The sequence below is a fragment of the Sabethes cyaneus genome, chromosome 3, assembly GCF_943734655.1.
Source record: "Sabethes cyaneus chromosome 3, idSabCyanKW18_F2, whole genome shotgun sequence".
Classification (NCBI taxonomy): Eukaryota; Metazoa; Arthropoda; class Insecta; order Diptera; family Culicidae; genus Sabethes; species Sabethes cyaneus.
The window spans coordinates 12,572,288-12,584,398 of record NC_071355.1 but is presented as its reverse complement, the minus strand read 5'-3'; the positions used below and the strand labels follow the sequence as shown (position 1 = coordinate 12,584,398).

General features: G+C 40.7%; 2 protein-coding genes across 3 annotated transcripts in view; both read right to left on the bottom strand.

Moving 5' to 3' along the window:
* The window catches only part of LOC128743270 (calcitonin gene-related peptide type 1 receptor-like), a 120,333-nt gene that overhangs the window by 72,832 nt on the left and 35,390 nt on the right, over positions 1-12,111 (bottom strand). The window contains exon 2 of the mRNA XM_053839814.1: positions 11,461-11,625. Coding sequence (XP_053695789.1) covers positions 11,461-11,625 — 165 coding nt within the window. The remainder of the gene's footprint in view (positions 1-11,460; positions 11,626-12,111) is intronic.
* LOC128743268 (uncharacterized) lies at positions 45-3,302 on the bottom strand. 2 transcript variants are annotated; one of them, XR_008412293.1, is made up of 3 exons: positions 3,234-3,302; positions 324-1,948; positions 45-239 (listed from the first exon to the last, which is right to left on the bottom strand). XR_008412293.1 is itself a non-coding variant. In XM_053839813.1 (2 exons), the coding sequence occupies exon 2, from the start codon at positions 1,912-1,914 to the stop codon at positions 523-525; it is 1,392 nt and encodes a 463-aa protein (XP_053695788.1). In that variant the 5' UTR covers positions 1,915-1,948; positions 3,234-3,302; the 3' UTR covers positions 45-522. The 2 variants fall into 2 exon arrangements, 1 of the variants encoding a protein (XP_053695788.1); XM_053839813.1 differs by having other exon boundaries at positions 45-1,948.

Genomic DNA, 12,111 nt, shown 5'->3' with positions numbered 1-12,111 from the left:
ACACTCACCTCTTTTGTTGGTATCATTACTGTTCCAGATTGTATGATGCGCATTTGCATCACATCCTATGATATACGCTTTGTTCTGTGATTTACAGAACGATATGAAAGCTGAAACCTCCGGGGGTGGCACTTCGTCTACGTCCCCAGGAAAGTATGCAGATGCTACGTAGATTTCTGTTTTTCCACGTGTAGTGGGAATTTCCACTACTGCCGCTACAATGTCACGATTAATAAATTCTGTAATGGGTAGTATTTTAATATTCCCATTGAAAAGAAGAGCGGATCTAGGAGATTGCTGTGTTTCGTCGTAAATTAACTTACACGATTTAGTATCAATTCCTAATATTTTTGCTCTATTTGTCCATGGCTCCTGGATAAAAGCAATATCCAGTCTGCTTTGGATAAACCTCTTACAAAGTACAGCACTTGCACCCTTTGCGTGATGGAGGTTTATCTGGATGAAATTTATGCTGTTTTGACTATGGAATGTGATGATTGTTGGATTGCTTTTTGGGTACCTCTACTCGTTCCCCAATAAAACCCCGCAGTCACTGTTGCCTGCTAGGATATCAATTTTTCTATATGTCTGTTTTGATTGAGTTCGTCCAGTATTTTGGCCGCCGCTTGTTCCTGGGACTTTTTTTTCGTCTCCAGTTCCATCAGGCGTCCTTTTAATACTGTTGACCTCAGTAGTGTTGCTTGAAGTCCTTACCGAATTTTGAATTCCACTCGGTCCTGGGACGTCATGGTTGGTGTTAGTCCCAATCATTTTAACGTTACCAGTTTCGCAGATATTCCTATTAATTCGGATAGCCTCCGTGTCATCTGTTTCCATTCTTTCCGTTTTGGTTTTTTTGGGATTTTTCTTCCGGATAGGAGCACTACCGAATTTAAAATCCAGTACGAAATTACATTCATTTAAAGATCTCATGGATACTCCATCTACACTAAATGTTAGCTCGACATGACGTTTATTTATGATTTTCCTCACAAATATCTTCCAACTGTCGACTACTAACCCTTCATTCTGAGCATCTAGAAGAGCAAGTATGTCTTCGTTGCTATCTTCTACACTCATCGGAAAGAATCCAATCAGAGTCTCCGGTTGTGGAATCTGGTGTTCATCCACTGCAACTATATCTACTCCCACTGATGGAATTATACTTGAAATGATATTTTTTAACCAGTCAGATGTCTCCTGGTTTTTGCAGATTAAAATTAAGTAACCCGGCCTAAATAGGCAATTTCCAAATTTTGGTTTGACTCTTTCTTTGCGTTGATGTAGCACTTTGCCGAGAACAGCTTTTTGCGTTGCAATTAACTGTTGCATCGTCAATTCTGAGTTCGGGTAGTCCTTTGGGATAATGCCTACCTTCACACTATTTACTACATCCCTGTACGATGGTTTAGTCATTGTCCCAGATGGCCCCGCCCTAATCTGATCTAAGCGATGTTGAATAGATTTTCTATTCACATTCCCTCTTGATGTCATGGGACGACCCTGTTTTTTAGGACGCGGATTTTCGCCGCTGCTGTTGGACTCGCTGTTCCGAAAGCGTTTACCGGGATCAGAATTGGGAGTGAGCAAAGGTAAGGCAGCCAAACGACGTGCTTCTTCCTGATTGATTCCGCTGTCAATAAGGCGTCTGTACCGCTTTTTTCCCGCCCCACTTAGAGGTTTGATTGAGTCAGTCCCCAGTTTAGTACCAGTTAGGTCCTGCCTGGGCAAAGTAGTCTTGATATCTATTTGTGGTCTCGAAAGCAGAGTTACATTTACATCATCATCCGAGTCACTTGCATAATCATCCATTTGCCTCTCATTGCGAGGCGTATTCAAAATTGACGAAGAGCAAGATAGTACATCCTCATCTAAATGATGTTCCTCTATATCCATTACTTTATTATCCTCCATTGTATATTAACTGTATAAGCTACGTTAAAATAAACTAAAGAGAAAACAAAAGAAATTTTTATTTTTAGTATAAAATGAGATTAAACACAAAAACAAAAACAAAACAATATATAATAACTACACAACGAGAAATACATAAGATAAATATAAATAAATAGATAAATAAATAAATAAATAAATAAATAAATAAATAAATAAATAAATAAATAAATAAATTACTAAATAAATAAATAATACATATTGTTTGTTATATTTTAAATAATTTCCAATGTCGTGTTTTACATTTAGCTCGTACAAAGCACACATAGCTGTGCTTACAATTATAGCGGCATCCAGCAACAAAATCAGTTATTGACTGTAATGAACTGATGCATACATACCATACATTCAAAACGTTTATTCAGTTTCTGCGCTTAAGTGTACTTAGTGAGAGAGATAGCACTGATGGCTGATCGTGTTTGATATCACTGACATCTTCGTCATGCAATATGAGCATTCACATATGAGCTAGTTCTTACGCCTTTTTTGCACTTGTTTTCTTGTGATCCATCAACATTGTTGATAGAGTGAACCATAAACACATGAAAGCAAAGCAGATCGGTTGACATTGACGACCAACGAACCTATCTGCCTGCCGATCTGGTATGCAGTTTTATTTTTTTTTTTTTTTTTGTTTCAATACATCTTTAACACCGTGGTCACGAATAGGATGAACAGAATGAACACGTATTAGGTAAAAGTAGTGATTTTAAAAGGCCTTTTTCACTAGGCTAGCGTTTCGAGAATTTCTTCTTAATAATAATTAGACACATAGTTTGAAAACTTAATATCAGCAGAAAGGTGCATATGCAATTATCTCTTATCATAGGTAATTATTTTCAAATACTCATGCAACACTAAGGGCCGTTTGTGGATTCGTCGGTCGGATTCATTGCCTGATTTTTTGTCCTTCCGTGTCGCTTTCAATAGAATAATGACACGTAGTTAACACAGTACCCATAAGGGAGATAGCTGTATCACTTGGCAGCAAAGGCCTTTATCTTTAGCCTTTGTTGATCTAGAATTTATATATATATCTATGTATATTTTACTTTGATAGTTATTTTTCCACTAAATATGTTACTTATTAGCTTTATTTTCTTAATCACGTGACACCCAGTCATAAGTTGCCTCACATTACAGCAAACCGAGCTTGGGAAACGCGGTTAATTATAAGCCCGCCAACCTAATTGTTCGCTTCGTTATGGCTTCTTATTGAATGGCAGAATCACGAGTAATTTTAAAAACATAATATCACGAGTAATATGGCTATTTCACACCTGCTTTCACAAATTGCGTGATTTACTATTTTCACTTCTCCTTTTACACTTCACTCGCGCGTATTTATTTTCGAAATTCCGCGGAAATTATTGTAAAATCGAAGACTTGATTAATTCACGACGTATATTCTAGCAGGGTAGCCAGTATGAGGGCGTATAATGACGCACAACATATCTATACCTATAAAGAAGGATTTCTGTCTGTCTGTCTGTCTGTCTGTCTGTCTGTCTGTCTGTCTGTCTGTCTGTCTGTCTGTCTGTCTGTCTGTCTGTCTGTCTGTCTGTCTGTCTGTCTGTCTGTCTGTCTGTCTGTCTGTCTGTCTGTCTGTCTGTCTGTCTGTCTGTCTGTCTGTCTGTCTGTCTGTCTGTCTGTCTGTCTGTCTGTCTGTCTGTCTGTCTGTCTGTCTGTCTGTCTGTCTGTCTGTCTGTCTGTCTGTCTGTCTGTCTGTCTGTCTGTCTGTCTGTCTGTCTGTCTGTCTGTCTGTCTGTCTGTCTGTCTGTCTGTCTGTCTGTCTGTCTGTCTGTCTGTCTGTCTGTCTGTCTGTCTGTCTGTCTGTCTGTCTGTCTGTCTGTCTGTCTGTCTGTCTGTCTGTCTGTCTGTCTGTCTGTCTGTCTGTCTGTCTGTCTGTCTGTCTGTCTGTCTGTCTGTCTGTCTGTCTGTCTGTCTGTCTGTCTGTCTGTCTGTCTGTCTGTCTGTCTGTCTGTCTGTCTGTCTGTCTGTCTGTCTGTCTGTCTGTCTGTCTGTCTGTCTGTCTGTCTGTCTGTCTGTCTGTCTGTCTGTCTGTCTGTCTGTCTGTCTGTCTGTCTGTCTGTCTGTCTGTCTGTCTGTCTGTCTGTCTGTCTGTCTGTCTGTCTGTCTGTCTGTCTGTCTGTCTGTCTGTCTGTCTGTCTGTCTGTCTGTCTGTCTGTCTGTCTGTCTGTCTGTCTGTCTGTCTGTCTGTCTGTCTGTCTGTCTGTCTGTCTGTCTGTCTGTCTGTCTGTCTGTCTGTCTGTCTGTCTGTCTGTCTGTCTGTCTGTCTGTCTGTCTGTCTGTCTGTCTGTCTGTCTGTCTGTCTGTCTGTCTGTCTGTCTGTCTGTCTGTCTGTCTGTCTGTCTGTCTGTCTGTCTGTCTGTCTGTCTGTCTGTCTGTCTGTCTGTCTGTCTGTCTGTCTGTCTGTCTGTCTGTCTGTCTGTCTGTCTGTCTGTCTGTCTGTCTGTCTGTCTGTCTGTCTGTCTGTCTGTCTGTCTGTCTGTCTGTCTGTCTGTCTGTCTGTCTGTCTGTCTGTCTGTCTGTCTGTCTGTCTGTCTGTCTGTCTGTCTGTCTGTCTGTCTGTCTGTCTGTCTGTCTGTCTGTCTGTCTGTCTGTCTGTCTGTCTGTCTGTCTGTCTGTCTGTCTGTCTGTCTGTCTGTCTGTCTGTCTGTCTGTCTGTCTGTCTGTCTGTCTGTCTGTCTGTCTGTCTGTCTGTCTGTCTGTCTGTCTGTCTGTCTGTCTGTCTGTCTGTCTGTCTGTCTGTCTGTCTGTCTGTCTGTCTGTCTGTCTGTCTGTCTGTCTGTCTGTCTGTCTGTCTGTCTGTCTGTCTGTCTGTCTGTCTGTCTGTCTGTCTGTCTGTCTGTCTGTCTGTCTGTCTGTCTGTCTGTCTGTCTGTCTGTCTGTCTGTCTGTCTGTCTGTCTGTCTGTCTGTCTGTCTGTCTGTCTGTCTGTCTGTCTGTCTGTCTGTCTGTCTGTCTGTCTGTCTGTCTGTCTGTCTGTCTGTCTGTCTGTCTGTCTGTCTGTCTGTCTGTCTGTCTGTCTGTCTGTCTGTCTGTCTGTCTGTCTGTCTGTCTGTCTGTCTGTCTGTCTGTCTGTCTGTCTGTCTGTCTGTCTGTCTGTCTGTCTGTCTGTCTGTCTGTCTGTCTGTCTGTCTGTCTGTCTGTCTGTCTGTCTGTCTGTCTGTCTGTCTGTCTGTCTGTCTGTCTGTCTGTCTGTCTGTCTGTCTGTCTGTCTGTCTGTCTGTCTGTCTGTCTGTCTGTCTGTCTGTCTGTCTGTCTGTCTGTCTGTCTGTCTGTCTGTCTGTCTGTCTGTCTGTCTGTCTGTCTGTCTGTCTGTCTGTCTGTCTGTCTGTCTGTCTGTCTGTCTGTCTGTCTGTCTGTCTGTCTGTCTGTCTGTCTGTCTGTCTGTCTGTCTGTCTGTCTGTCTGTCTGTCTGTCTGTCTGTCTGTCTGTCTGTCTGTCTGTCTGTCTGTCTGTCTGTCTGTCTGTCTGTCTGTCTGTCTGTCTGTCTGTCTGTCTGTCTGTCTGTCTGTCTGTCTGTCTGTCTGTCTGTCTGTCTGTCTGTCTGTCTGTCTGTCTGTCTGTCTGTCTGTCTGTCTGTCTGTCTGTCTGTCTGTCTGTCTGTCTGTCTGTCTGTCTGTCTGTCTGTCTGTCTGTCTGTCTGTCTGTCTGTCTGTCTGTCTGTCTGTCTGTCTGTCTGTCTGTCTGTCTGTCTGTCTGTCTGTCTGTCTGTCTGTCTGTCTGTCTGTCTGTCTGTCTGTCTGTCTGTCTGTCTGTCTGTCTGTCTGTCTGTCTGTCTGTCTGTCTGTCTGTCTGTCTGTCTGTCTGTCTGTCTGTCTGTCTGTCTGTCTGTCTGTCTGTCTGTCTGTCTGTCTGTCTGTCTGTCTGTCTGTCTGTCTGTCTGTCTGTCTGTCTGTCTGTCTGTCTGTCTGTCTGTCTGTCTGTCTGTCTGTCTGTCTGTCTGTCTGTCTGTCTGTCTGTCTGTCTGTCTGTCTGTCTGTCTGTCTGTCTGTCTGTCTGTCTGTCTGTCTGTCTGTCTGTCTGTCTGTCTGTCTGTCTGTCTGTCTGTCTGTCTGTCTGTCTGTCTGTCTGTCTGTCTGTCTGTCTGTCTGTCTGTCTGTCTGTCTGTCTGTCTGTCTGTCTGTCTGTCTGTCTGTCTGTCTGTCTGTCTGTCTGTCTGTCTGTCTGTCTGTCTGTCTGTCTGTCTGTCTGTCTGTCTGTCTGTCTGTCTGTCTGTCTGTCTGTCTGTCTGTCTGTCTGTCTGTCTGTCTGTCTGTCTGTCTGTCTGTCTGTCTGTCTGTCTGTCTGTCTGTCTGTCTGTCTGTCTGTCTGTCTGTCTGTCTGTCTGTCTGTCTGTCTGTCTGTCTGTCTGTCTGTCTGTCTGTCTGTCTGTCTGTCTGTCTGTCTGTCTGTCTGTCTGTCTGTCTGTCTGTCTGTCTGTCTGTCTGTCTGTCTGTCTGTCTGTCTGTCTGTCTGTCTGTCTGTCTGTCTGTCTGTCTGTCTGTCTGTCTGTCTGTCTGTCTGTCTGTCTGTCTGTCTGTCTGTCTGTTCCTTATAGAATCGAAAACTACTGAACCAAAAGGCATGAAAATATGCATTTAGAGGTTTTTTGGGGTCAGGAAAGGTTTTAGTGATGGTTAGAAATCCCTCCCCCCACTAAGAGGGGGGGCTCCCATACAAATGAAACACAAATTTCTGCATAACTCGACAACTAATCAAGCAAATAGAACAAAATTTGGCATGTGGGTGTTTTCCGTGACAAGAATTTATTCTATGGTAAATTGAGACCCCTCCCCTCTTTATAAGGGGAATTATAACTCCTCTCCTCTTTAAAAGGGGGGGCTTCCATACAAATTTCCTCATAACTCGAGAACTAATCAAGCAAATGGAACCAAATTTGGCATGTGAAGGTTTTCGAGGGCAAGAATATTTTCTATAGTAAATTAGGACCCCTCCCACTTTAAGAGGGGGGGCTCCTGTATCAAAGAAACACAATTTTTCTCATAACTCGAGAAGTAATTAAGCAAATGGAACCAAATTTGGCATGTGGGTGTTTTTGGAGACAAAAATTTTGTCTGTGATGAACTGGGACCCCTCCTCACTTTAGAAGGGGGGGGGCTCCTATGCAAATGAAATACAAATTTCCTCATAACTCGAGAGCTAATCAAGCAAATGAAACCAAATTTGGCATGCGAAAGTTTTCGAGGGCAAAAATATTTTCTATGGTGAATTAGGACCCCTCCCAACTTTAAGAGGAGGGGCTCCTATACAAACGAAATACAAATTTCCTCATAACTCGAGAAGTAATCAAGCAAATGGAACCAAATTTGGCATGTGGAGGTTTCTGGAGGCAAAAATATTTTCTATGGTGAATTAGGACCCCTCTCAACTTTAAGAGGGGGTGTTTCTACACAAATGAAATACAAATTTCCTCATAATTCGAGAACTAATCAAGCAAATGGAACCATATTTGGCATGTGGGTGTTTTTGGAGGCAACCATTTTTTCTATGATGAATTAGGACCCCTTACCTTTTTAAGAGGGGGGCTCTCATACAAACGAAATACAAATTTCATCATAACTCTAGAACTAATCAAGCAAATGGAACCAAATTTATCATGTGGGTGTTTTTGTAGGCAAGAATATTTTCTATGGTATATTTTCTATGGATTTCCTCACTTTAAGAGGGGGGGGGGCTTCTATACAAATGAAAAACAAATTTCCTCATAACTCGAGAACTAATCAAGCAAATAGAACCAAATTTGACATGTAAGTGGTTTTGGACGCAAGATTTTTTCTATGGTGAATTGAGACCCCTCTCTTCTTTACAAAGCGAGTTATGGCCCATCTCCCCTTTAAGAGGGTGGGCTTCCATACAAATGAAATGCAAATTTCCTCTTATCTCGAGAACTAATCAATCAAATGGAACCAAATTTGGCATGTGGGAGTTTTAGATGGCAGAAATTTTTTCTATGGTGAATTACGACCTCTTCCCCTTTTAAGAGGGGAGCTCCCATACAAATGAAATTCAAATTTCCTTATAACTTGAGAACTAATCAAGCAAAAGGAACCAAATTTGGCATGTGGGAGATTTTGGAGTCTTGAATTTATTTTACGATAGTTAGAGACCTCTCACCCCTGTGGTAGGGGGATATGGACTCTCACACAAATAAAACAGAAATTTTTGCGAAACTCAAAAACTAATCGAACTCGAGAAATTCGAGCCTCTTCCATAAAACATTAGTCAATACAAGACCACAAAAACTATCTATAGTAACACTAGATCATTCAGGACGAGACGGTCGCGAGTTGCCGGTGACCCGCCGTCAGAAGCGCCACCCACTGGGGGGCTTGCAAAACTCGAGATTGTGACAAAGATCATCCGAGATTCATGATTTATGTACAACACAGGTTAATTTGTGGCAATACGAAGTTTGTCGGGTCAGCTAGTATATTTATAAATTAGTCAGTTGCTTGCAGTCTCGTTTTTCCACACTTCTCTTTTGTCCATATGGGACAGTTACGCTTTTATCACAGAGAACAGATTAACAGGCTCGAAGGAAGTAATCGATTTTTTGTGTGTAAAATCTGTCGGTAGCGCCCTCCAGAAATAGTTTGCCAAACGCATCAAAAAATATGCATGTACCTTTATCAATATTTCTTTGTGCTGGAGTTACATAGCAGCGATGGCAGCGACATCAAGATTTAGTTTGCCACTTACTGCTCGAGGGGTGCTCTATTGAAAGATTACTCGTAGATAACATAAAAACCTTTTACACACTTTTTGTCGATTACCTGGTAGTCTATTCTCTGTGCTTTTATGGGTAGTAATCTTATATGACGAACACCACCCAAGTAACAATTTGGATTTTATTACACTCTTATGATGGCGTTTAGGACCCAAATTGCTCGTGAAAATCGCCATAAGAGTACAATAAAACTCACATTGTTGCTTGGGCAATATCTGCAAACAAACGAATATAGCATTGCCTGCTTTTCCCCCCATCGCAGTTGGAAAAATTGTGAATCGCAGAAAAGATTAATTCCCTGAGCAAAAATCTGCAAAATCAAAATGCTAAAATAACTGTTATTTAGAACGTATATTTGATTAATTTACTATTTAGGAACTGTTTTCAATTTTAAAATAATGGTTTTTACATTACAGAAATAACTAATATTATTCAAAAATTTAGAATTATTGAATACGTATTTGCTTATATTGACTCATAAATATTCATAAAAAAGTTTCTGCTTTATTTAGAAAATAAAAAAATCATTGCTGGAAAATGTACGTACTACCGAGGCAAAATGTACGTATTATGGAGGGTACGTATTATCGAGGGTACGTACTATGGAGGTATACCTGTAATACCGTTGCACAGTGGTTTGATTGCTCTGGAATCGTGAACTTTTTTAATAACTCTTTTCATAGTGTTTTTTTCAAAATGACGTCTTCGGAATAATTTTTGTATATCAATAGACGCAACGACTGGTAGTTAGTATTAGTTCGGAACTCAAACACAGGTGGCGCTGAAAAATTTAACTTTCTAATTTGATGATATAGAGCTATGGTATGTTCTAGAAAGTTCTAGATAAGCTTATTATGAAGCTTTTTGCTGAAAACATTATTCCTCTAAGTATCGCAGTTTTTGAGATATTAGGCGTCTTTCATGACGGACCCCAAAAAATCGGGGTTTTCACTGTAGCTTCAAAACTATGTGATTTAGAGAAAAATAATGTTCTGCAAACATTTACATCTATTAAAATCACACACGTTTGCAGAAGAACGTGAAAACGTATCTTCTATGTAGAGCGAGTTAATGAACGATTTAGGTAAAAATTAGCCATATTTCGTACTGCTATACACTAGAAAGTTGGAAAAACTGGCGACCGAGATATAATTAAAGTGAAAGTACATTCAAAACTGATCTTAAAACATGCTAAGTCATTTGTCTCTTTTAGTATCTTCATCATTTAATTTGCATTTCCAAAACGTGTTACTTAGTCTTTTGGAGACATATATCATAATGTTTACTATATCCCATCGCCCTGTTAGCAGCAAGGTACGATGCTAATGTAGCAAACCAGTCATCGTATGTACTAATCTCGGCTGTGCGGCACTGCTAGGGTTTAATAGGATTATTAGACTCGCCCTGTAATTGTCCTGTACTCTAATAACCGGCTGCGAAGTCTGTCTTTAAAGAAGGGTATTGTCGTAAAGACGGTTATACCCAAAGCTTTGCTCTACTTGCATCGCAAGAGACTAGCCAGTTTTTCCAACTTTTTATTGTATAGCAGTACGAAATATGGCTAATTTTTACCTAAATCGTTCATTAACTCGCTCTGTATAGAAAATACGTGTTCACGTTCTTCTGCAAAAGTGTGTGATTTTAATAGATGCAAATGTTTGCAGAACATTATTTTTCCCTAAATCACATAGTTTTGAAGCTACAGTGAAAACTCCGATTTTTGGGGGTCCGTCATAAAAGACACCTAATATCTCAAAAACTGTGATACTTAGAGGAATAATGCTTTCAGCAAAAAGCTTCATAATAAGCTTATCTAAAACTTTCTAGAACATATCATAGCTCTATATCATCAAATTAGAAAGTTAAATTTTGCAGCGCCACCTGTGTTTGAGTTCCGAACTAATACTAACCACCAGTCGTTGCGTCTATTGATATACAAACATTGTTCCGAAGACGCCATATTGAAAAATACACTATGAAAAGAGTTATTAAAAAAGTTCACGATTCCGAGCAATCAAACCACTGTGCGTTGGCTCTTTCGCAATGAAATCTGGTCAAACAGAGTAATTGTTCAATTCTAACAAATATTCACTGCATTAGTCACCAGATTAGACTACAACAATTCTACCAATACAAGCCGCCTAGGAACCTCTTCATTGTTTAATTTTAGTTCCTTATCTTTGCCGTGCTCTGCTCAGATACGATTTTTAGAAGTGTAGTGATAAGTGTTGTTTGTTGGATGATCCTCGTGATTTTAAATCATATGACTTAAGAAGGCACTTCCGTGGATTCATTCAAGCTTTACTGGAAGACTTTGCATCAAAATGTGGTTCTATCGTATATGTTAAAAGCAAATCTTTTTGGTGGTATTTGAAATGAGATATAAATGCAATTGGAAATAACAAATTTGTCTCTTCCTGATTCCGCATAAAAACACATCGAATATAAAATCGGAATTTTGCTCTAATTCAAGGCTTCATCAATATATGATTACGTCAATGCCAGCTGGTTGAGGTAACATCAAACATTAAAATCCCCAGTCTCGGAAAAGTCAATACAATGCCATACCCTCCTTTATCTGTGGCAAAAACTTGCATTTCTTCACACGCCATCGCACAGTAGAGTAACAAACGGTACCTGTTTTCTACTCCCGTGCTGACTCTGACTCTCAAATGTCTGTTTTATAATAGTTTTCATTTGCTTAGCCAACCAGCTATTGTTTAACTTACATCCGGTTATATATATATTTACCTTGTTTAATTGCCAGCCCACCAGCAGAACTGTTTCCCATGCAGCTGTAGTACAGATGTCGCATCAGAGCTTCTGGATCTGAATACTTTAACCGGTCGTACTGGATGCCCTCCGCTGCAGCATCCTGCTCGTTCATGGCAGATTGGAAACCGTTCATTTCATTATCTGAAATTATCGGAGAAAAAGTTAATTTTACTAACAAGACATTCGACCGAAATGGTAGAACGGTAGGAGAGCGCTTCTTTCAAGGCTTTCGGGTGCTTTCGGGCTTGTTTGTCGATTTCAAATGGGACACCGTCTTCAATCGCTGACAGGCCTGTCTGTTGCTCTTGATGTGGGATGCTTGCTTTTAGCGTCGATGGAATTGATGGAAAAGAAATGCTCCCTCGAAAATGGTAGCAAAATTCGAAGATGAAACATAAAGCCAGCCTTCAACTGAATGCAAATGGTATTATACGAGTACATTGAGTGGTGTTCGCAAACCGTTGCCGGCTTGGAAATATTGTATCATTACATTGATTGAGAGACGACGTTCTGCGAAAGGCAGTCTTTTTATTTGCTTTACTTCCTCTCGCGTTTCCGGACGGGAAGAGGACGAACGGGCGCGTTAATTTAAAATTTCCTCTCGCCTATCGATTGCAGTCGATCAGC

Excerpts from the sequence above, each read along its gene's own strand:
- LOC128743268 (XM_053839813.1), bottom strand. The coding sequence starts at position 1,914 with ATGGAGGATAATAAAGTAATGGATATAGAGGAACATCATTTAGATGAG.